Source organism: Nelumbo lutea, chromosome 7, assembly GCF_056320005.1.
Source record: "Nelumbo lutea isolate HS-2025 chromosome 7, American lotus-T2T, whole genome shotgun sequence".
Taxonomy (NCBI): Eukaryota; Viridiplantae; Streptophyta; class Magnoliopsida; order Proteales; family Nelumbonaceae; genus Nelumbo; species Nelumbo lutea.
The window spans coordinates 8,741,280-8,767,202 of NC_142690.1; the positions used below are offsets into that span (position 1 = coordinate 8,741,280).

General features: G+C 37.7%; 1 protein-coding gene and 1 long non-coding RNA gene across 2 annotated transcripts; one reads left to right on the top strand and one right to left on the bottom strand.

Annotated features, from left to right (window-relative positions):
- Nucleotides 1–11,567: 11,567 nt before the first annotated feature.
- On the top strand, nt 11,568–16,511 carry LOC148844951 (uncharacterized). Its single transcript, XR_016102624.1, has 4 exons — nt 11,568–11,701; nt 11,850–11,913; nt 12,008–12,150; nt 15,273–16,511. It is a non-coding gene; the product is annotated as an uncharacterized LOC148844951 (long non-coding RNA).
- A 1,068-nt stretch (nt 16,512–17,579) lies between these two features.
- Nucleotides 17,580–17,945, bottom strand: LOC148844952 (putative disease resistance RPP13-like protein 1). Its single transcript, XM_088954293.1, has one exon. It carries the CDS (start codon nt 17,943–17,945, stop codon nt 17,580–17,582), a length of 366 nt encoding a protein of 121 aa, XP_088810419.1.
- Between the last annotated feature and the right edge of the window lie 7,978 nt (nt 17,946–25,923).

The following is a 25,923-nucleotide window of genomic DNA, read 5'->3' on the forward strand; positions in this document are numbered from 1 at the left end:
GATCTAGGTTATTTCTCAATCGAGTATATCTATGTGTGCCTACTCAGGTATGGTTTGTCTAGCATCCAAACCCTCCCATTGGATCATTGATTCTAGAGCTTTCAATCATATGACTGGGATTCCAGGTGTGTTCTCTTCTCTTTCTTCATTTTTTACAACTCACACTATTACCATTGCTAATGGTTGTACTTCTTCCATATGTGGTACCGGTAATGTTAACATTGGTTCATTCTCTTTGCTTTTAGTTCTGTATGTTCCCAAGTTCCCTAATCTTATATCTTTTAGTAAATTAATCAAATCTCTTAATTGCTCTATCACCTTTTACCCCTCATCTAGTGTCTTTCAGGATCTCAAGACCGGGATGAAGATTGGTGGAGGACATAAAGATGGTGGACTATATTATCTTGATAGTGGTGACGTTTCATCAACAACTCTTCAGATGTCTCTTTCTCCTTTCTAGTGGCATTGCGTACTTGGACATCCATTTCTTAAAGCTCTTAAGCAACTTATTTTAGCATTGAATTGTCTTTCTACTTTGGATTGTGAGTCATGTCAGTATGGGAAACATCATCGGGTTTCCTTTAGTCCTAGAGTCGATAGTCATATGTCAAGTCCTTTTTCTTTGATCCATTTGGACATTTGGGGTCCAAATAAAATAGTGTCACACAATGGTTACAAATACTTTGTTATTTTTGTTGATGATTATTCAACGATGACATGACTTTATCTTATGAAAGAAAGAAGTAAATTATTTTTTATTTTCCAAAAGTCACATGCTGAAATTCACACTCAATTTAGTATCCATATTATGATCCTATGTTCTGATAGTGGCCAAGAATATTTTTATATGCCTTTTCAACAATATTTAAAACAACATGGTATTATCCATAAAACCTGTTGCTCTTACACCCCTCAACAAAATGGAGTAGCTGAACGGAAGAATCATCACCTCTTGGAAACTACTTGGTTCCTGTTGCACCATATGAATGTATCCAAATGTTTTTGGAGTGATGTTGTGCTTACATCTTGCTTTCTTATTAACTGAATGCCTATGCTCATTCTTAATGGTCAATCTCCCTTCTCTGTTTTGTTTCCTACATTGTCCAATTTTCATCTCATTTCTAGGGTTTTTGGATGTGTTTGTTTTGTTCATAACCTTGGCCCTAGACTAGACAAATTGGATGCACAATCTACTAAGTATGTATTCCTTGGATATTCTAGAACGCAAAAAGGGTACAAATGTTATAATCCCAGTTCTTGGCGTTGCTATGTGTGTCCTAATGTTACTTTCTTTAAGTTGGTTCTATTCTTTTTTGGGTTGGATGTCCATTTTCCTTCTTCTTCTCTTCCGCTTCCAGTCTCTATTGTGAACCCTATTCCACTTGTTCTAGCTACGACTAAGCCATTGCCTCCGATGCCACTTCTCACTACACGACCACCTATCTAGCAAGTGTATACACATTGACATGCACTGACTCCTTCTGCTTCTTCACCATTAACGGATCTGACAGTAGTTTTCGCAGCACCATCACACCCCATTTTTTACCTTGACCTTCCTAGTTCCTTGCAAAAAGGTAAATGTAGTTGTACCCTTCATCCTATCTCTAATTATGTTTATGCCTTTCACCTTTCTCCTTCCCATCGATAGTTTGTTTTGTTGTTATCTTTTGTTTCTGTTCCCAATGATGTCTAAGAAGCCCTTATCTCTCTAGGGTGGCATCAAGCGATGGAAGAACTCTCCTTTTTGGCTCATAATCATACGTGGGATCTCACCACTCTTCCCCTTGGTAAGCATGCTGTCAGATGTAAGTGGGTATACACTATCAAGTACTTACTTGATGGTAGTGTTGAGCGGTTGAAAGCTCAGTTGGTTGCAACGGGTTATTCATAGTTATATGGCATTTGCTACATTAAGACTTTTTCTCCTATTGCCAAGATTGGTTCAATTCGTGTTTTGATCTCTCTATCTACTATGTATGATTGGCCTTTGTTTCAACTTGATATTAAGAATGCTTTTTTTTTCATGGTGATCTTCTTGAGGAGGTATATATGGAGCAACCACCTGGGTTTGTTGCTCAGGGGATGATAAAGTGTGTAAGCTCAAGAAAGCTATTTATGGACTTAAACAGTCCCCTCGTGCATGATTTGGTAGATTCAGTGAAGTAGTGAAGAAATTTAGTGAAACAGTGTCAGGTTGACCATTCAATATTCAACTATGGTTCTAGTGTTGGAAAGATTTTGTTAGTGGTATATGTAGATGATCTTGTTATTACTGGCAGTGACAAGTTCGAGATTGATAGCTTGAAAACCTTTTTGCATGATCACTTCCAGATAAAGAACCTTGGTAAACTATGATATTTCTTAGGGATAGAGGTAGCGAGGTCCAAGTATAGTATTAATTTGTGCCATAGGAAATATCCTTAATCTACTAGAGGAGACAAGGTGTTGTTGGGTGCCAAACCAGCTGAAACACTCATGGAATTGAATGTCAAGTTGAGTAGTGATACAAGTGAGGAGTTTAAAGATCTAGGAAGGGACAAAAGGTTGGTTGGTAAGCTAAACTACCTAACCATTATTCAGCCAGATATTTCACTTTGTAGTTAGTGTGGTGAGTAAGTTTATGCAAAACCCTCGGGTTTCACATTGGGATGTAGTTCTAAGGATTGTAAGGTATTTAAAGGGAGCTCTTGGTCGTAAATTGCCATATAAGAGTAGAGGAAATCTTGAAATAGAAGGATAACCAATGCTGATCGGGATAGTTTTCTATCTGACAAAAGGTTCACTGCAGGTTATTGTAACTTTCTTGGTGATATGGAAGAATTAGAAACAGACAGTTGTGGCAAGAAGCAGTGCAGAGGTTGGATATAGAGCCCTGACACAAACAACTTGTGAATTAGTGTGGTTGAGAAATCTTCTTCAGGAGATGGGGTACTCAATTGTCACTCCAATGAAGCTCTATTGTGACAACCAAGCTGTAGTCCACATCTCTAATCTAGTTTTTCATGAGAGAACAAAACACATAGAAGTTGATTGTCACTTTGTGAGAGAAAATGTTCTTAGTGGAGTGATAAGTACAATATATGTTAACAGAGAAAGCCAATGGGTAGATTTGTTCACCAATGGGTTGAATTAGGCAAGAGTGGACTACATATGTAAGAAGTTGGGATTATATGATATATATTCACCAGCTTGAGGGGGAGTGTTAGTGTTTATTATATAGGGGCATATTAGTCTTTTTGTTTATATTTACTATGAGGTGTAATGTTAAGTGATGTGTCCCACACTTAAGTAGGGGCACAAGAGTCAATTTGTTTTAATATAGAAAACTAACCTGGTTGACTAGAGAGCATAGATTTTTCTCTCTAGTTCAAACATATCTTTCTTTCTTCCTTCTCTCCTCTTCACTCTTCTCCCTTCTTCCTCTCTCTTCTCTCCCTCTCATTTTATCTTTCATTTCTCTTTTATTCTAAATCTAACGGATATATAGATATGAACTTTATCAAAACTCATGAAGGATTAAATGCAAAATTAAGTTTATAGACAAATATCTTAGAAACAAGAGGTTTTAAAATAAGTAGGCTAAAACAGAATATAAATTTAATAAAAATAGGAGTGTAAATCAAGGTACAATTAAGAATGGAGACCTACCTTGGTACGATAATTCTTAACAACGTAGAGATTGAGGACATTGCCCATAGAATTAGAGTAAAATGGGCAAAATGGAGGGGTGTATCTAGAACCTTGTGATAGGAAAATGCCACTTAGGTTGAAAGGAGAAATCTATAAAACAGTTGTAAGGCCAACTATATTGTATGGAGTAGAGTATTGGACAGTCAAGAAACAATATGTCGAAAAAATGAGTATGGAAGAAATGTGTATGTTGAGATAGATGAGTGGAAAAACTAGAAATGATAGGGTCAGTAATTAAGTTATTTGAAGGAACATAGGAGTAGTTCCAATAGGTGATAAAATGAGAGAAAGTAGACTAAGATGGTTTGCTAACATACATAGAAGACCTTGACAACACCCATAAGAAGTGATTTGTTGCAAGTTGCAAGGGCTAGAAGGGCTAAGCGTAGACTAAAAAAGATAGGTTGAAGTAGTAAGAAATAATTTAAGCTGAAACCAGAAGGGGGTATTGCATTCCTTGGAAAGTGGTTATGTTGTTTCCCTATTGAGCAAAATAATCTTTGGGCCTCGATTATTTAAAGTAAATATAGAAGGGATAGCAATGGATGGGATAGTGACCTGTCTCTCTATACGACCTCATTATTAAATCCTTGAAAAAGTATTGTTTCCCTTAGCCAGTTCTTTTCTCCTTTCATTAGATGCAATTTTTGAAATGGTAACAGATAACCCTGCATTTTGATGCCTTAAGGGCATCAATTAAGGGGTATTTTCAGACTTAGAATAGTCAAAGTGTATCATTTTTCCAGTTAAAATCAATTATGTGACATTTGAGGATTTTTGTGCAAATTATGTAGAAAACTATGCAGTTTTTTACACTGAAGTGCAAATTTTGGGAAGATGGTGTGAAGACCAGTTGAGAGAGGGGGTGTTTTTGTGAAAAACTGAAAGTAGGAGGGCGCTTCCTAGCTGCTAAACCCAATTTGGCGCCCCTCCTACTGTATTAACATGCTCACCATGACTTAACAAACCGTATGGTGCATTTTAACACATTCTTTTCACTCTTAACAAACTCTAGCCACCCCTAACTGCTAAGTCCTCACTTTCCATCCCTTCTAATCTCCACCATCCATTCTAGGGCACACTCTTTTTAGCATTTTAACCCTAGGAGCCACCTAACTTCTAATCTTCATCATTCAACCTTTAGCCATTAAATTTCAACCTTACATAATATTGGGTGCCTTCTTCTTTTCTTCTCAGCCTTAGGATCACCCTAGAACCATCCTAACCCTTCATTCTAAATCATAGGGCACTCATATTTTTGCTAAAACCCAGCTATCGCCCCCTCTTTCTCTTTAATTCCAGTTATATCCACCCTTCTTTATAAAATGACCCGAGGGGCCCTAGAAAAGGGGTTTGTCAATTCACCCAGTTACAAGGCTAAGGTTTCTTGAGGAGTTCAAGGGTTGTAGAAGGGGATGATGCCTAGTTCTTGTTACGAGGGGTTCCTTCAAGCTACTTAACCATTCTACAACTACCACCACTAGATCTGATCAACCATTCTTTTCTTTACATTCTTTTCTTTTTAGTTATTTTTATTTCTGCAATCTTTTAGATTTAATTCTTGTTCATTTCTCTGTTTTGTAGATCTGAATTCGTTCAGTTCAAAGCTAAGGTGTCTTGAGGGGTTTGACGGTTGTAGAAAGGACGGATGCCCGGTTCTTATCCGGAGGGGTTTCTGCAAGCTGTCTGGCTGATCTGCAGCTACCGCCACTAGATCCGAATTCTAGATCAACTTTGTTTATTTTTTTTATTTCTTTTGTTGATTTCTGCACTTTGTTAAATTCTGAATTTTAGTTATTGTTTTGTATAATTCTGAATCATTTAATTTCAATACTAATAGATTTTATTTTACTATTTTTTTGCAATTCTCGATTATATTCTCTTGTCTGGATCTAAGTACATATTAATTTTTCTCTCGCTTCCCTGTGTATACAACTCGTTCTCATCCCTTTACTATGTTAGTAGGTGTTTGAAAAATGGTAAAAATTATAAATGTTTAAATTGGTTTTCTGGAGTGTTTAACGATGCACTTCCGGACACACCAGTAACCTTATTATTTTCTGGATAAATCTTGGTTGGGTCAGCAACCTCTTTTCCATTCCTACCCTAATCTTTATGTTTTCTCTTTGACCAATGAAACTCTGGTATTCTCAGTCCTGTTTAGAGGAATTATGGCTTTTCTTTTAATTTCAACTTCCAAAGATTATTGACTGATAGTGAAAGTTAGGTTATAGCTTCTCTCTTGAATAAGCACGTTTGGTCACCTTCTTCAAAACAAACTATTTTCTATTAAGTACTACTTTCCTAAGTTGGTGGCTAGCTCCTCTTCTTTAATACTAGACAAGAAGATTTGGCTGTCTATGGTTGCTTCTAGAGTTTCTTTTTCACTTAGGAGGCTTCCTATGAAGGGATTAATACCTATCATAGATTTTAACACTAAGAAAGGGATAGTTGTACATAGCTCCACATGTTTGCCTAATGTGTATTAAGGATGGGGAATCTTGTAGCCACCTTTTCACCAATTGCGAATTCACCAGAAGCTTATGGCATCACTTTTTGGACCTCTTCCATGGCAAAAGCTTCTATCGGGCTCCCTCAACTCCCTTTGTGATTTTCTATGTCAAGGGCCTGGTTGTAGGTTGGGGAAAAGTGGTTCTCTGTTTGGCAAAGCTACAATTCATGTTGTCTTGTGGGGTATCTAGGAAGAAAGAAATAAGAGATTATTTGAGAATAAAGTTTCTTCCCTTGTTGGACTGGAAGATAGAATCCTCTTTGTGATCTCCTCTTGGATGCTTACCCATTAAGAATTTTAGAGGCATTTCTTTTGGAGATATGGACAGAAATTTGCTTCAAGTTCTAAACTTCTTTTGCTTTGAAATTGATTGTAGTGATCTGATCTCCCCAAGGCCCCCATTTGACTTTACTCTCTAACTTGATGGAAGTTGTAGAAGTGTGTGACAAATGCTCAGAGAAAAGTTGGTATTGGGGGTTGCATTTTCAGTTTTGATGGTGAGGTGGTTTGGGCCTATAGTGGTCCTATTGGTGATATTGAGATCTAAAGCTGAAGTTTTGGCTCCACTAGTTGCTTTACAAGTTGTTTTAACCCTTGATTTGTCCTCTATTGTGGTGGAAGGTGACTCTAAAATTGTAATTTGTTGGCTAAATGTCAACAATATGGGTTGTGGAGATTTGACTTTTATCTAAATGAGTTGCAACCAATATCTTTTGCTCTTTTATATGGATCCCTAGAGAATTCCATAATGTTGCTAATGGGCTGGCTGAATCTGGAGTGGGTAAGAATTTTTTGTATAGTGTAAACACTTTTCCTTTGTAAATTTGGGGGGTGGGATCATTTTGGGTATTGTTTTGTTTTCTTATTTGAGCTTGTAAATGTATATGACGGTTTCCAGAATTCAAGAAACAATAGCTGGCTACAACTGGCCATCCAGCTGTCCATTAAGCCACGTGTGCAAAGTTGGCTACTCTGTAATTTTGTATATATATTTGATTATTTAAGTTAATAAACACAACTTTTCCATCTCATTTCAAGAACTTTATTCAACTTTAATGGTATCAGAGCAGTGATCTACCGCTGCAAAGAAAAGGAATCACACCATGTCGTTGGATTTTGGGAGCGACTCACCATTCTTTCTTCATCTGTTCGATAGCCTAGGAGCCATACTCGTTTTAGCACCACTTGTCGGAGACAACTGGCAGTGAGCAATGAAAAACTCTCTCCATTCTAAGAACAAGTTTGTGTTTGTGGACAGATCGCTGCTAAAGCCACCTGAATTGGCACTGGAGGAAAGTGCTTGGATAAAGTGCAACTCAATGTTTGTTGCTTGGATATTCAATGCCCTGTTAAAAGAATTATACGACAATGTTGCGTTCATTGACTGTGCAGCTGGAATATGGAAGGAATTGGAAGAAAGATTTTCACAAGGTAATATACCCCACATTCATCAGTTGAAGCGAGATTTGGCTTTCTTGTAGTAAGGCGATCTAAGCATTGCTGCATGCTTTACCAAACTTAAGACCCTATGGGACGAGCTTGGGGCGTTGGTCACCCATCCAGAATGCACCTATGGAGCACTAAAGGCTTTCATGGCCGAAAGATAGAATGAGAAGCTCCACCAATTTTTAATGGGATTAAATGATTCATATAACACCATAAAATCAAATATCCTCAATTCAGATCCTTTGTCGATGATCAACAAAGTATATTCGTTGCTTGTACAAGAAGAGCGTCATCAATAGATTGTCTTTATTCAACCACTACAACCTAAAGCAACAACTTTCAATGGAAGATTCGACAAATCCACTGAAACTTCACGAACACAAACCAATCTTGGATCTCGCCCATGATATAAGTGTGACTATTGCAAGAAATATGGTTACACTCGTGATCGATGCTACGAGCTGAATGGCTACCCTTCCAATTGGGACAAGAATCGGTGAAAGACTGACAAATCATCTCCGAGATTGGACAAGCCCGCTTCTTATGCTACCTCTGATCAAACTCATTCCACAGCAGATGCACCATCACCGATTGCCACTCTCAATATGTAACAATATTCTCACCTCTTGTTATTGCCGCCACATCCTCTGGTAAGCATACCAATCCCATTGAATGGATCATCGACAATGGTGCCATCGTTCATATGGTTTCTTCCACACCCCTCTTTTCTGAACAACAACAATTAACTACAACAAAACTTATTCATTTACCTAATGGTGGTATTTTCCATGCAATTCATTGCGGGATAGTAACTATTGGCAATCATACACTTGACCATGTTCTACACATTCCATCATTCGAATGCAATTTGCTTTCAATTAGTCAAATTACTTGCCAACTTAACTGTGTTGTTATATTTTTTCCCACATTCTATGTCCTTTAGGACCCTCACTTCAAGATAGTCATTGGAATGGGTGAGCTCTATAGAGGACTATCATCTCTGGTTTCAACTTGCTCCTTCGATAGTTGCCCCTCAGGCCTTTTCCAACAAAGTCTCCTCAGCTGATGACTCCGTTCTTTTACATATGCGACTTGGGCATTCCTCTCATCATTTTCTCTCCCGCATTGTTGCACCCTCTCATCATTGTTCTTTGACATGTGCGACAAGCACTGCAATAGTCTCCTCAGCTAATGACTTTGTTCTTTGGCATATGTGACGAGTGAGCTCCATTGTTGCGCCCTCACACTGTTGCGATGCTTGTCACTGAGCCAAGATAACACGGTTGCCCTTTCCAATTAGTAACTCATGTAGTAATTTTCCATTTTCTTTGATTCATTGTGACATTTGAGGTGGGTATAAAACCCCCTCACATTCTGGTGCACATTACTTTTTAACCATTGTAGACGATAACACCCGTTGCACTTAGGTCTATCTCATGAAAAATAAGTTGGAGGCAGGTTCTTTGCTTATAGCTTTTTTCCATATGGTGTGTTGCCAATTTAATTGTCAGGTACAACAAGTCTCATCGGATAATGGGTCCGAATTTAACTCAAAGCTTGTCCAACAATTCTTCACTTCTTAAGGAATAATTCACCAAACCTCTTGCATTGACACCCCTCAACAGAATGGCGTAGCAGAACGCAAACACTACCATTTACTTGAGGCGGCTCGTGCATTGAGGTTTCAGGCATCCCTTCCTCTTTCGTTTTGGGGAGAGTGCCTCCTTACTGCCACATATATAATCAATCTTTTACCCACTAAGGTCCTTTTAGGAATTTCCCTAATGAAGTTTTGTTTAACCGCCCACCTTCATATGAAACATGCGAGTCTTTGGCTGTCTTTATTACTCACAGATACACCCTCAACCTTCAGATAAATTTGCTACCTGAGCCACAAAATGCATCTTTGTAGGATATCCACATGCCTAAAAAGGATATCGTGTGTATGATTTTGAAAATCACCGCATATTTACTTCTCGTGATGTCATATTCTATGAGACCTATTTTCCATTACAAATGGCTAAGCAAAATACTACTCAAGTATTGCCAATCATATCACCCAATGAAGTTGTAGATTATCCAGGGGAACCTTGTGATTCCACTACCATTCAGCCCGCACCTATTGAACCTACCCAGTCTGCAACTATTGAGCCCATTTTCATTAAACCCACTATTACTGATAACCTGAACCCAGTATCCTAAACTGTTGACACCATTGACACCACCACCATTTCCACCACTCGACCTCGTCAAACTACCATGCTACCGGCACGGCTAAATGATTACATGTGTGATCTCCCTCCCATCCATATCTAGAACCAATGTTGCATCCCTTCTGACTGAACCAACCACCTACAATCTACCCATGATCCTAGATGGTGCCAAGCCATGGCAGCTGAAATTGAAGCATTAGAAAAGAATGATACTTGGACCATTGTTGATTTCCACCCGACAAGCGTGCCATTGGCAAAAAATGGGTATATCGTATCAAGTACAAAGCTGATGGAACTAGCGAACGGCTCAAAGCCCGGCTTATTGCAAAAGGCTATACACAAATTGAAGGTCTTGACTATCACGACACCTTTGCTCCAGTAGCAAGATTATCTACTATTCGTTGTTTTCTTGCTGTGGCAACAGTTTGTGGTTGGGCCCTTCATAAACTAGATGTAAACAATGCCTTCTTACAAGGTGATTTAATGAAGAAATCTACATATCAATTCCTCATGGCTTTGCTAAAGAAGGTGACTGAAGAGTCTGCAAACTTCAAAAGTTTCTCTATGGCCTAAAACAAGCATCCCGCATGTGATTTGCAAAATTCACACATGTCCTCACCTCTATTGGTTTTACACAATCGGTTGTAGATTACTCCCTTTTTACCATCTCAAATGATGCTTCTTAGATGGTTGTTTTGGTCTATGTTGATTATGTCATGATTACTGGCAATGATCCAGAGAGAATTACCTCCCTCAAAACCTACATCAATGACAAGTTTGGCATCAAAGACCTTGAGTCCTTAACTTTTTTTTGGGACTTGAAGTTTCATGCACCCAAGATGGGATATACCTCAACCTGCAAAAATACATTATGGATCTTCTTTGTGATATAGACATGTTGGACTGCACTCCATGCCTCACACCTATGGAACAACAAAAGCACTTTGTTGATCCAAATAGTCCCACTTTCTCTAACCCAACTCAGTACCGTAGATTAGTAGGCCGATTGGTGTATTTGACTATTACATGCCCTGATCTTAGTTTTGCAGTCAATTACCTCATTCAATTCATGCATGATCCCCATGATGAACATTTTGATGCTACTCTCAGAGTTGTTCGGTACCTCAAGGGCACGATTTCTCAAGGCCTTTTTTTTTTCTTGCTCAATCATCTCTTTAACTTGACACTTGTTGCGATTCAGATTAGGCCAGCTGTCCAATAATGAGATGCTCCACAACTGGTTATCTGCTGATGCTTGGTAATTCTCCATTATCCTAGAAAACTAAAAAACAACATAGTCTCTTGATCCCCTATAGGTCTATTTTACGATAGCAAAGCAGCATTATACATTGCACCAAATCTGGTATTTCAGAAAGAACTAAACACACAGAAATTGATTGCCACTTAATTCGTGAGCACATCCATGTGGCGGCATTATCACTTCCATTGCAAGAAAAACGACCTGAGCCGGCGGTCTTCAAGGCCACTGCTATAGAAAGATTTGAGGTGGCGTTCTTCCAAGGACCGCCGCCTAGAAAATTAAAATAAAGAAGAATAAAAATTGGGCGACGGTCTTTAGAACTGAAACGACATTTTTTAAACTGAACCGGTCTAAATAACCCGACGCTGAGAGATCCAAAGCCAAAACTCCCGCATTCTACTATTTCCCACGCGGTTTTTAGAACTAAAACGACGTTTTTTAAATTGAACCGGTCTCTAAATAACTTGACGCTGAGAGGTCCAAAAGCCAAAACTCCCGCGTTCTGCTAATTCCACTTTCGACAAAATTCTAACGAAAAAGGGTTCTCTCCATAGCAGAAAACCAGTTGCAGTGGTGAAAGTAAGATCTCTCTCTCTTACACACACACACACTCACTCACTCACTCTCAATCTCTCTCTCTCTCTCTCTCTCTCTCTTAAAATATCATCACTGCCTTCTTCTTTGTGGTTGATTCATCTTCGACCTCACCCACATGTATTGTCTTTAGGGATTTGTGCCATTGGAGGGTTTTTGCCGTCATCGTCAACGATTCTTAAGAGCAAGCACAAGAGGTATGTTCACCAAGACGTATGTAAACATTTTTTTTTTTTTTTTCATTTTGCTCCAACTGCATGTTAACGATCTGATTTTGATATGTATTTATAGGATATGAAATTTGGCTAGCAGAGTGTCTTGGATACGATTATTGACTTCTTTGGAGTAGCTTTTGGGAGTGTGGGGGTGTTGGTGGTGGTGGGATCTTCGTTCCCATGTTTACCCTTGTGAAATCATCAACAACAATATAAGATGTAAGAGATATGTTGTTATTGTTTCCTCTTAAGCTTTCTTTAGTAGTGTCATAGACCTGACTTGTTTGGAAGAAACTCTGCAATTATGTTAAACCCTTTTTGTAAAGGGAAAGAGTTGTAAATTCTTCTACTTTATAGAATGAGGAGAAAATTAAGTGGGAAGAAAAGATTTTCCAACTCAAATCCTTTCTTAAGATATGATTGTAATTCTCTGCTTTTCTAGATAAATTTTGTTTGACTTATTTTTTAATCTATTACTGTAAGAGGATAGCTTACTTTTTAAAGTAATCCTGGTTCATCTGAGATTTTTTCTTTTTCTTTTTTTTTTGTTTTTTGAATTTATGGGGATAATTTACATTTCAATTTGTCCTAATTCAAATGAGACAGTATTAAGAGGTTTCTTTAGGTAATCTTCTAATTTTGAGTCTTTGAGGATGTAATCGAGGCCTTTCCCTTGAGCATCATTCTTGTTCTTGGGTTCTTAATTTCAGCATCTCAAGATACATTGTTTTTGCATTTCTTTCTAGTTCTTTGTATTCACATGCTTATTTAACTTATTTCTTCCTAAAGATATTTGAGAATCCTACCATTCTAAAATTTCTTCATATGAGAATTGTTCTTTTTTCTTCTCATTCAGGTGGTTTAGTTTAATTATTGAACTTTTATATGTGTTCATGTTTCAAATATATATTAGAATTTTGGGTCTGACCATTCTATACTATAGAAGGATAGAGATATTTTTATCCTGTTCTATACATAATCAAGTAGGATTAAGACATAATTTATAGTTTTGGGCTTCTATTGATGACTAATTGCTGGATTATAATAAGAAATGGTGGTCAATGAAATGCTTTGAAACAGAAGTAAGAAACAAAATTGCACCTTAATAGTTTGATTTATTTTCAGATTTAATAGGAAGAAAACAAATGATATTGGTCATAGAGTATTTCTTTCTTCACTATGAACAGCCTAGATGTGGCGTACTACTTTGTTTGTTGGCATGTCTTAATCTACAATTTGAAACCAACTTTTAGGGATCATGATTGATAGAGTGCCTGTGATTGGTGTTTGGAGTTTAGGATTTGTTCTTTTATTAGGGTTGGGAACCGGTTTAGGTTTCTTTCTTGACATTTGCCTATAGCTCATATATGATATATAATATATCCATTTACCCTAGTTTCTATCATTTGGTTATGGACCATTTGGTTGGTCCATAAGAAAACTTGCGGTATGTTTGAAAAAACTGGACCCCACTTTTGTCAAAGTTGCAAAAAAGTGACTTTTTGTAACCATGCAACCCATTTGGTGGTATCCTATAGCCTATTGCTTTTAGTTTTTTGAATCAGGCAAACCCAAAAGAGATGTCATGCTTGCATGAGTTTGGGTCTGGGCCAAGCAACTTGCCACCTGGGTATTATTATATAATACATGAAAAAAGCTTGTTAGTACCATAAAGCAGGGGAGATAATTGCAAGACCCTGGGATTTGTGGTCCTGGAATCATAACTTTGGAGGTTCCTGATAACAATTGATCAATGCTTGCATTATGTTTTAAATCAGAATTTTGGAGGTTCCTAAAAGCTGTAATGGGGAAGCAAGATTCACATTCGATTATTTATGTGGTCGCCTGGTAGTATGTCTGCCCCTGTATGATAAAAATAGTATTATAGTTAATCTAACTCTTATTTGATCGATCTAATGAGTTATTTAAACATTGATCTTATAATTCTAGTGCTAATAGCAGTATTTTTGCTGCTAGTGAATGTTAATCCTTTTTCGATTTTTTTTTATCAGCATTCTTTTGTCAATTATTCCATTAGTATTGAATTTATGAGAAATTGTAGGACCCACCTAAATTTGATCTAAACTTTTAATAATTGGGAGCAATTTTTAGACCATGTCAGGAGATCTTGAGATGGTGCTCAATCTAGGTCAGATTGAGGATGTCTCTTACATTGGGAAGATCTCAGGCGACTATGTAGCTAATCCCAAATAGTTTCTTATGGTGGCCATTTGTTTTTTATATTTTGGTTAGTTATGGTGGCCGACCAATCTTATTCTGGAATTCATAAATCTAGAAGCTGCAGACTTCAAGACTTCCATTACTTTTTATATTGGTATTTGGAGCAACTTCTTGCTCCCACCTTTGATCAGTTTTCATTCATCTGTTATTGCATTGATCATGTCTTTAAATCCTTGTGCTTTGAAACAAATAACGTGGCTGTCGACATGTGTTTAGCATCTGTATTTACTTAGAAGTTAGTTGCATGATACCATTTGTTATCTGTCTTCAAAGATGCTTAAGATAAAAAAAGGAGGTTTATACCTAGATTTGAACAAGGATGTTTTCAGCTCCAGGCTATGACAAAATTGCTTAGAATTCAGCCCATGTATATTTTAGTTACTATTCCTATCTTTATAGTTAAAATACTTGAATATAATTCTAATATTTGTATCTTTTGATTTGCATGTTCAACCAATATGTTAAGTGGATTTGCATTGGAAGAGTGTTGCATTATTATAGAATTTGATTTTTTTTTTTAAGATCTTGTACTATTTATATTTCAATTGTGTTTGAACAATGTCTTTTGGATACTTTAATATATAATCTTTGAATTAATAGATTTCATTTTAAATTGATTTTTATCAAATATTTTTTTTTTGTCTTAAATTGGTATGAAAATGATAAATCAATAAATAATTCAGATAACACAAAATGTCAGAATTAACATGGTATAATTGTATAAATAAAAATGAAAAAAAAATCTAAGCCGGCTGTCATGGAACCGCCGGTTTAGCCACAAACAACACCTAAGGCAGTGGTCATTTAACACCTAAGCCAGAGGTTCGGACCGCCACCTAAGAATATAAGGGCATTTGGCAGAAATCTAAGGCGGCGGTCTTTTGGTATCTAGCCAGTGGTCAAAACCGCCGCTTGATTAATGCTGAGCTGGCGGTTCTGTATGACCACCGCTTCAGAGCAATTTCGATCGGCCATCTAAGGTGGCGGTCCTAATCTATGGTGGCAGCTGATAAGGGGGCGGACACTTGACCGCCACCTTGGGTCTAAGCCAGCTTTGACCGTTTTTCTTGTAGTGTTCTCACATATCTATCACCATTCAGCCTGCAGATATTTTCACTAAAGCCGTTGGTCATAACCGATTTACTTCACGGTTGCCAGAATTCAAGAAACAACAGTTAGCTACAAGTGGCCATCCAGCTGATATTAGATATGATATTAAAGAGGACAGAATGGTGAAGCAGGATTGGTGCAGCCAAACCCATATGATTGGCGCAAGACTTAGATGATGGGCCCTAACTGAACATTTGACCTCAATGAACAATTTGATCAGATAAACTGTAAGAGAAAAAATGTTTAGGGAGAGGCAATAGGATTCGATGTAATATCTTGTCCTACATTGGACCTCATCTTGACATCACAAGGCGACATGGTTATCATGTGACAATGGTTCCCAGAAGGATTCGATGGATTAATCCATGTAACCCACTATATATGTTTATATCATGTGATATAAAATAGAGTTTATAGGACTCGATAACTACAGAGAGAGAGAGAGAGAAGATAAGTACGACCAAGTCATACACCAATAGAACTGGGACGTATTGCGATCTCTAGAAAGTAAACTAGCGTCTAAAATTCCTGAAAAATGTTGGAGACATGTGTGGTCATGCATGATGCAACCCTCTGAGTCTCTCGCAGTTGATGATTGGAAAGGCTTCTTAGCTCAGGTAGCGAGACAATATTTGGCAGCTTCTGCAGCTTTCTATAATCTGATAGTTGCAAATATCGCAGTCCACCAGGAGCAGGTAGCCCCTTCCGCCCCGGCAAATTTACAAGTTGAGTGCAGTTAATAATCTTCAGCTTCTGATGAAGAGTAGACAAATGTTGCAAGCTGACCTTCTATCAGAAATGCATACCGATTCAAATCTTGGTAAAGCTTGTAGCAAATCTGGCTGTGTGGGTAGACTCTGGAGATTCGAAACCCAGAAACATGCAGGGAGGAGAGCAAGTAGTGGTTCTTCACAACTTCTTTAAGGATCATATCATCACATCTATGCAGAAGTAACTTGGAAACCGATGGAAACACTGGAAGCACAGTCAGCGAACAACCTTCTATCTGCAATTTTATTGAAGTAAACGAGACTTCTCTCAATCGAGGACATTTGTTTTGGGAAATCTCACGGAGGCGAGGGAATCCTCCTTCAGCTTCTTTCACTGCAGACCATTTCTCCCACGAAGGCATGTCTTTAAAAGTTAGAACTCTAGCTCACGAAGATGCAGTTTGTTCTTCAAAATACCCTCCTTAAACTCTTCTAGTTTCGAGTCATTGGGCCCTACTCCCACAACAAATTTGGGGTGAGTTTGGAGAATAGTCAATGCATCAATTCCCCGGGGCATTCCTCGTAGGGAATCACATCCTTGGATGTTGAGGTGCCGGAGGTTAATCAACTTGTTTGTATGTCGAGGCAGACGAGTGAGCTTTCTACACCCAACTAGAATCAATAACTGTAACATGTGAAGTGAACATATCGAGTTGGGTAGCATCCTTATTCGAGTGTAAGAAAGGTCGAGATACCTGAGATGTCTCAATCTTCCAAGTGAATATGGCAGTAACATTTGAATGCGATATCCACTCAAGCGTAATGCACGCAACAATGTCTTACGCATGATTTTTCGAAGTAATTTCGAATGGGCATGGTTCTTCTCTTTAGCAAGTTGTTTTTCTGATCTTAATGCTAAGAAGGTGCGTAACCTCTTGGTTGTGCAAAGGACCTTACGTCTGCCAGCCACAGTCCAGATTTTCCTTGTCAAACTTATAACCCTTTGGAAATATCGAACAGTAGGCAAAGCACCGCTGCGGATGCGGTGGGAGACGACTGTAACTCAATCTCAGAGATGGAATAATCTTACCCTGATCTAAATTCCTCACTTCACCTTCCAAGACTTTATCCTAGGGATGCATGCTCTTCAAACAATGACAAACAATCTTCTTCTGAGAGAAATTTACAAAGGGAGCTTTCAGAGCGTAAAACTGATGAAGCCACCATCTGAAATTTCTCGCGCTCCATTTACATAGGGAGCTTTCAGAGCATCCCACTCATTGTGATCCTCAATCCACACATCATCCAAAACAATCAAAAACTTCTTTCCACTCAAAGCCTTTTTAAGATTAGCTTGGCTTAGTTCTAGTTGATTGAAATGACAAGTCTGCTGCTCCATAGACTCTAGAATTTCGTTTGTTAAGGTCAGCACATTAAGTTCTCCAGACACATAGATCCAAGCTTGTAAGTCAGTGAATTGGATCTTTATCCTCTCATCATTATACACAACCTGAGCAAGGGTTGTCTTGCCAACCCCACCCATACCCACAATGGAAATGATGGAGACCCCTCCCCCTCCTCATTCTGTCATGAGCAGCTAGGATCATGGGATAGCAACAAGTTAACTATATATTCCTTGTCTTTATCTCTACCATATACGGTAGATTGAATCAAGGAAGTTGTCGGCCGTCTTCGTGGTATCCCTTCAAGCCCCTCTAGTAACCCAAGGTGATCCCTTTCCTGTACAATTTCCAGTAGCTCCCTATTTATCCTATTAATTTCAGGCAGCAATTTATACTTGAACACAAGACGACGCAAAGAGGAAGGGATGATGCATTTACAGCTATGTACCTGTTTTGCAGCTTGGGTTTCGGTTCTGTACAGAAGATCCTTGATATCGTAGACCAAATACTTGAGGTCCTCTGGCCATTCTTCCACGCTCGTGTCCTTCATCTACCCAACCCATTTCTACTTACTCTTTCCTCTGTGGTGGAATGGAAACTTAGGATCAAATGAGAATGAATGAAAACTTGAAAAGAGTTCTAACCAAAAGCAAAGATGGTCTGCTATTTGTTGTTTGTGAAAGCAAGAACAGAGTTGGGTTGAGGGTGGAGAAGGTGCAAACTCCCCTGTCCCCTATTTATAATTTTATAGGATAATAACCATGAAAGCATAGTGGGCTCTACACGGTTAATCCGCTTCTCAAACAATGGAAAAAGAAAATCTGAATTTATTTTCGCTCATTCCAGGAAGGATACTTGCATCTTCGCCCATTTCTTCTTAAAAAAAAAGAGAGAGAACCTAGTTCTTTCGGCACCCTGAATAGTATCCTCCAGGTAAAAGCAAAATTTTCTCTTCTCCTACAATGAAGGAAGGACGCAAGCAAGCATCCTTCCAAAACGAGTAAGATATCTGCTGCCGACACACAACAAAAGTATTTGAGTTCCATGTGTATGTACCCTAATACAATTAGGATATCCTGCCACCAAAAGACATTCTAACACTCTATTAACATGATCTTACACCGGACATCTTATCATGAGACTGGGATCCATCAGAAACGTGGATGTGCGGTGTAAGATCATGGTGTGTGTTGGAATTGCTTTTGTTGGCACTTGGCAGAGATCCGGACTCGTATAGAACACTGGCGTGGGACGGTGTGAGGCTGTGGGGACGGTGTGAGTACAGGATGCTCTGACCAAAGCCGATTTCTATATGATATAGTTACGTAGTCCAGTTCTCACGCCACTATTCACACTTTCGCTGTTGAATGAGACCGGATTCAGTCAGAGTTAGGTTCATTCGAACAGCCATCACTGCTTTGCATTGGCAATATCACATGAGTATGAAGATATTTTCAATGAAAGGTTGTAAAGGCCGTTCGAATTGAAACCGATTTTCTAATGGAACCCATGTCCTTCTAAACGCTTTATCACCTGCCCAGCATTGGGAAAAGGAGATGACATCTCCGCTCTACAATGCCCTACAGTACATTCCAATTGTGTATTTGGAATATATCCTGATGATAACATTATCAATTCTGATATATCATCGGAAGATGTTCTCACTGTATATACTGTGGGGCGGAGATGGGAACTCCCAGGGAGGATGTAGGCCACTTCCATGGACGCCGCGTATCCGACATATTGTATTAAAGTTAATCTTTTAAGCTGATTCTAGAAAGAGCTAAGCCTCGCAAGAGTCGATTCAACCCAAAAAAGCGGGTCAGGGTCCCCCTATCTAGTGACCCGAACTAGAAGGCAACATGTCCTGGCAAGACCCGAACAGACTTTTGGTCGGCTCGGTTTAAGCCACGGGACATTCATTGTTTTCAAACCACTTGACCCAGATAATCGAAGTGTTTAAACTGTATGATTTGGACGGTTAAACCAGTGTTATCAACCCTCTGTTGACGTGTTAATAGCACTTTTTGAAATTGTATAAATTTCCCTACCTTTGCTTTGAAAACTAACAGGAGGGCTTCTCGCATTTGTGTTCATGGCAGATTCGGCGGCATTTGTAGTAAACAATGCATAATCTGAGTTCTGTCATCGATGGTGAAAATGTGAAATGTGTCGTAGGCAAACAATGAATAAAACAAACATAAAATGAGAATGTTTCTTTTAGTTTGGTTGACCTACCCTGATTTTTATGTCAATTATTCTACCCATGCTTTCATTTGGTGGTCTCCAAGTTTTCTTCTTCCCTTCTGTCTCCGGAAATGTTCAAAGAAAAAAAAAAAAAACAAAAAAAAAAACTTTGGAATATCCAACACATTTGCATATTTTCACAAGAAAAATCATTGCATTAAATGTTTACCTTTCATTTGCGTTTTTATTTATACATTCTTTCCCACTTCATTGTCAAGTGTTTAGACTTATATATCAATCTGATTCACAGATACTTTATTTACTAGGTAAGGGCAAAGGTGGAATTGTTTAGAACTTGAAGAGGAAAGACAAGAACACATTAAAAATAACAGTTTTAAATGTGATATTTATATTTATGATGAAAATCAGTTATAAGACTAGTAAATTTGATGGTATCTGATATTTGATGTATTAAACTATTAATAGACAATATTGCAACAATCTCAAGGTCCGCCACATCTGGTGCATGGTCTAACCTCTCTCAGGCTGCATTTGGCATTCCTTATTTTAAGGACTGATCTTTTTTTTTTTTGAATTAAAAACTTAAGGCCTTGTTTGATTAGCGGGAATAAAGGTCTGAAATTGGAATCTGAATGGGTTATTCCGACTCTAATCATTTGGTTGAACGCAATCAAAAATTCATTTTTATTCCTGTTGGAATGACATTCTTCCATTTGAGAGAATATCCATTCTTTACCCCTTTTTTGGGAATGAAATCTCATTCTTACTGATTCAAATTCCCATTCCCATTCCTATTCCTGTCTGAACAAAACAGACGATGAAAATAGATCATTTCAATTCTGATTCTAAACGATTTCAATTCCGATTCTAATTCCGATTCCTATTCTAACTGTGAACCAAATAGACTAAAGAATGCTAAATACAGGCTTAAACACCAATAACCGGATATTTGGCTTAATGGTGAACTCCTTCCTATGATTAAAATGAGGCTTCGGGAAGTGAGTTTAGTCTTACTTCTCTTGCTTTTAAGGCTATTTATTGGGTATTTAGTACAGCTAAGAACGGTTAGCCTTTTGCATAAATATTTAGAGGGGCAAGGCTTCTACGTCCCCCTCCCTCATAGGCGATTGAATTTGAATTTTATTAAAATCCAGAGTAACTTTTGGGGTTAAAAAAGTTTATTTTTATTTGTTTCTACCCTACCAAGTTCGGAGAGGGATTTATTTATCTCCAAAGTCCAAATTACGTGATTTCTAAGAATTCCTTCAATAATTCAATTCTGCACTAAAGAGTTAGGTTTGGGCTAAGAAATGTCAGCCCACAACGGTTTTGGGTTATTGCATAATAGGGATGAGACTTAGGTTGGGCCATCTGGAACCCAGTTTCGGCTGGGTTGAAGATCGGGTTAGGGTTAGAAAATTCCAACCCACTATAAAATTGAATTGGTTAGAATTGTTGTGCAAGTCAATCCGATCCTATGTATTCTTATAACCATTTACACATGATATATGCTGTATCTGTATGCATATAAAATATGTTCATGTGGGAGGGGGAGAAGAGAGGGTGATGGTGATGAGTGGTTTATTATAAATTGGGTACGTAACTTACAGGTTAACAACCTGTACTATAGGAGTAGTGGTACTTATTTCCCTCAACTTTCATTTGTGATAAATTTTCAGTTCCAACAATGAAGTTAATTAATTTATTAAAATGCCCTTTCAAGATTCGTATGAACAAGAGGATCACATTTCAAAATGATGAAAGTGGATTAGGCAAAGCACATCATCTCTTTCTCGCTCATTTTGGGTGAGAGGGAAGAAAGAAAAATAAAGGAAGAGTAAGGGAAGTGTGGTCCCATAAATTAAGGAAAGGGTAATTTGGAGATTTAAAAGTATTTAACACGTACATGATAATCATTTTTGAAACTAATCGACAGAATGGTAATAGAGAGGGAAAAGTATTGGAATCTTAAAGTTCAAAGGGTAAGTGGTACTGCCCCCAAAGCGCAAGATGGTGATTTGTAATTTACCCTATATGTATGTTTGTTTGTGTATACACACATACCAGCACACACTTGTGTTTGTGTATTTAACAAACCGATTACCCCCTGTATATTGAGGATAGTGATACTTAGCACCCTGAACTTTTATCTGCACTAAATACCATGGTTTTTAAAATTAGACCAGACCAGATGGGAAAAACTAGGAATCGGTTGGCCATTTTTTCCAGAAAACCAGATTTTCCCTCAAAACCGTTGATTTTGGTTAGTGAAATGCTGAATCGGATGGTTAATTATTCGAACCGTTTTGATTGTTTTTTAAAATTTTTAATTTTTTTGTGAGTATGGGTCAAATATTCAGTTTAAAACGATTAGACCATTCGACCCGATAACCAGACCCCTGACCGGTTCGATCTCCAGGTTGGTTTTAAAAACCTTGGTAAATACCCCCTTGAACTTTTTAAGTAGTTATATTTGGTTTGAAAGAAAAGGCAGGAAAACCGATACAAGATTTCCCTATCTTTCCCTTCCTTACATTTTTTTCTTCAAATCAAACACTAACTTAGATTCTAATACTTTGCCCCTTTCAAAATGCATATAGGCAGGAAGACATGATTTCAAAATTGGCTGACGCAATCAGAATTGGCTGCTAGTCAGAAACTAACAGGTCGTTGAGACGGGTGGAATAGTCAAGTCACCTCACCCAAGAGTGCGACCACACACCTTCACCGGGTTCGGACAATGTGTGATATGGTCGACCTGTCGACTTGAAGACAATCACCTCGTCCTTGTTGAGAGTGAGATGAGTGGAGTTTGAAGGGCTTGACCGAAGCTGAACATAAAATCAAACTAAGACCGACTTCGGTCAGGGCAAGCCAGTGCCCTGACCGAAGTCGGTCTTAGTTTATTTTATATATCATAAAATAAAGCATATTAATATAAATACGGAGATATTTCTAATGTAAATTGTAAAGGCTGTTTGAAGTTTGAAGGGCTTGACCGAAGCTGAATTCAGATCAAACCAAGTTGACACATGTACACAAGTGCATAAGAACACACATTTGTTTAATAGACTGAGGAGGCAACATGCAAGCATGTAGGTAGAGGCACGCTGTAAGGAGGCTAGATGCCATGTGTACGTACGTAGAACCAAGATCTTTGTGACCAAGCTAATCAAACTGCCAGTGCTAACACATTTGAAGTGGGCCCATACACATAACATGTAGACCATGTGAATGACATGTGGACTGAGATTTCAACCATGTAAATGTATAGGATGAGGCCCCTCAAATATAAATAGGTGAATCCTCATCTCATCTGTTCCAATATTTTAGATTCAGACGCTCCATATACTTCATCCTCACCTCATCTCATCTTACCTTCTGCACAACCTTCAGGGAGCTCTTCAGCTTGTCTTCTCTCTTCTACCTTACTAATTTGACCGCGGGAATTTCATTTCCAGGGTGGGTATCGCCGAGGCCTGTGCAAAGTTTCAGATTGTCCTCCAAATCGGATAGCATCAAACCCTAATCGAACAAAACCTTTACAATGAGAAGAAAGAAAGAAACATAAATAAAGGATTTATACAAAATTACAAATATACAAGAGAAAGGATAAAATGATCCCACAAATTAAAAAAAAAAGTGGTAATTTAGAGATTTAAAAATGTTTAACAGTTTTTATTTTTGAAATTAACTGATGAAATATTAGCAAAGGAAATAAAGTGTTGGAATCTAATAGTTGAGGAGGGATTTGTGCTAAATGAAAGTTGCTAAAGTTAAGTATCAGTACTACCCCCAAAATACAGGGTTGTAAAATCTATAACTTCCTCTATCATTTTTTTCCTCACTAAGTCTTGCTTTGGCCTTACCGAAGCTGCCATATATATTGGCACCTGCACAAGTTTACTTACCATCTCCCAATCTAAAAATCCATATATTTACTTGCATTATTAAGACGACCATTGTTATTAATAATTATAATTAAAAATAAAAAATAAGATAATTTTAGTGGGAGACCGAAACAATCATTAACAAGACCTACATAACTTCGGTAGACTCACAAATGACGACTTGACAATTTGCCTAATTTTTTTCCTTTTCAGAAAAAGGAAGCGATATACAACCACGTTTTGTAACTTTTGTTCGAGGATAAGTTCCCAAATTAACACTAAACCGATCCATTTGATCATGACGAGACCCATTTATCTAAAAAAAAAAAAAAAAAAAAAAGAGGACGTGGATGGTGGAGAATGAAACAATTCTTGCCGACATGGGAAAGCATGAAATAATTCTGAATTGATGGAGGACAAGCACATAATAAGATCAGATGGGGGTCATTATCTTCTGTCTTAATAATTGCTTTGAGGATTATGCAATACTTTTGAAGCAAAATCATCATTGAAAGTATTATCCAAATGCTAGGATTAAAAAGTCAAAGCGGTTGCATTAAATTCTGCGATCTAATTACTTTATACAAAAACAGGCAAGAGGAGGCAGTTGGTGAAGTCTAGAGTATTGGTTAGACATGATTCTTATAAACTTTTACGAGTTTATCCTGGAAATGAATTTCATTTTAAATTCATTCATTCTTCCTTCTGTTTTAAATTCTGAATTTCATACAATCTTCCTTTGTACCTTTTATGGCGAGTAATTATGTTATGTATACAAATTTTAATGAGGCCCACTGAATTTATTGGCCCATTATCCAATAAATGTCCTAGCTATCCAAAGACCCATTACTCAATAATGGTCCTGGCCATCCGGGTCTTGAAAATAGGGGTGGTCATGGGCTGGGCTTGGCACCTATAATAAGGGCTAGACCTGGCCTAGCCTTGATCTTGACCTGAAACATAAGTCTGGGCCCGGGTTAGGCCAGGCCAGTCTTTGGGCCTGTGACATTAAATGATAAAAAATTTAGATATTTATAATATTTTATATTATATAACACATGATAATTTTATATTGGGCCTATGTCACTAAATAATATGATCATCCAACTTGTATGGTTGTCTATTGCTAAATAGATGAAAGCTTTCATTTTATAATTCGATTTAGGATCTTGAATGTCAAAATAGAAGCTTTGCATTCATCTATTTAACAATACTTAACCAGGGAAAAATTATGAACTCATTTATGAGTAACTGGTGAAATGTTTTTACACTTTTACTTTATATTTATGTTATAGAATCATATAATATTCAGGATGGGTAGATTGAATAAATATGTGCAGCCACTATCATGCTTGTGCCATTCCATCACTCAATGGTCCCTTTAATTAAGCGCTCAGATCAGATTGAGTATACAATTCAATAAAAAATGCATTAGTTGTGTGGCGAACTAATGAGGACTGTGAGGTTAATTAATGTATAATTATTATTTATTAAAACTTGATCACAGAAATTAAGCATAAGATCGACATGACAAGCATGTCAAAACCAATTTCTTTCTCTGATGTCAACAGCCAAATTCTTAAATCAAAAAAGCAAGAGTGATTCTGTGATACAGGGACACGCTTTCCTTTCGTATTGATGTGACACTGCAGCCCCCACATTTGAATTCCGGCCAACCTCACATCCACATACTCTTGACAATATCACAGCTTTTTACCAGTCTCAGAGACCACATGATTAACAGATTAAGTAATGTTCACTTCATGTTCCACGGTATGTATCACAGCCCTGGCGCTTTTTCATTAATAGAAGGAAGGAAAAGCACGTTTCTGTATCATATGCAAAATGATAAAGTGACATTTGAATATGAAGATATATTTCTTGATTTTTTTTCTTTACAAAATTTAATTTAATTTCCCCCCGCACACACACAATCTCGGTTCTCGTCCTGGGGTTAAGGTTGTCAACAGGTGTTCAAAATATCGTTATGTATTGGCCTATATCGAAGCCTTTTTGATACATCTTTATAAGGATAAATCGGCCTTAGACCGATCCCTCTTAATTAGATTTAAATATCGATACAAGGAAATATGTTGAATGTATCAGTCTGTACCGATATTTTGAACCTTGAGCCTATGTGCACAATCACACTAGAAGTCTAGAAGATAGCTTGGTCTAATTCATCCAGCATGGGAGACAATTCAGATTTCAAAGTGGAGCTTAATTATCTGGCCCCCTACAATGGGGTCAGTGACAATTTGACAATACACATGTATTTTCATTTGTAATAAATTCCCCCTGAACTATTACGTTGCAATATTAAACACCCTTTTGACCGTTATATTAATTTACCAAAGGTGCTAAATTATCAAAATGCTATCTTCTTAATTAATTCAAGGGTATGAAATGAAATTTTCAAAATGATGAAAA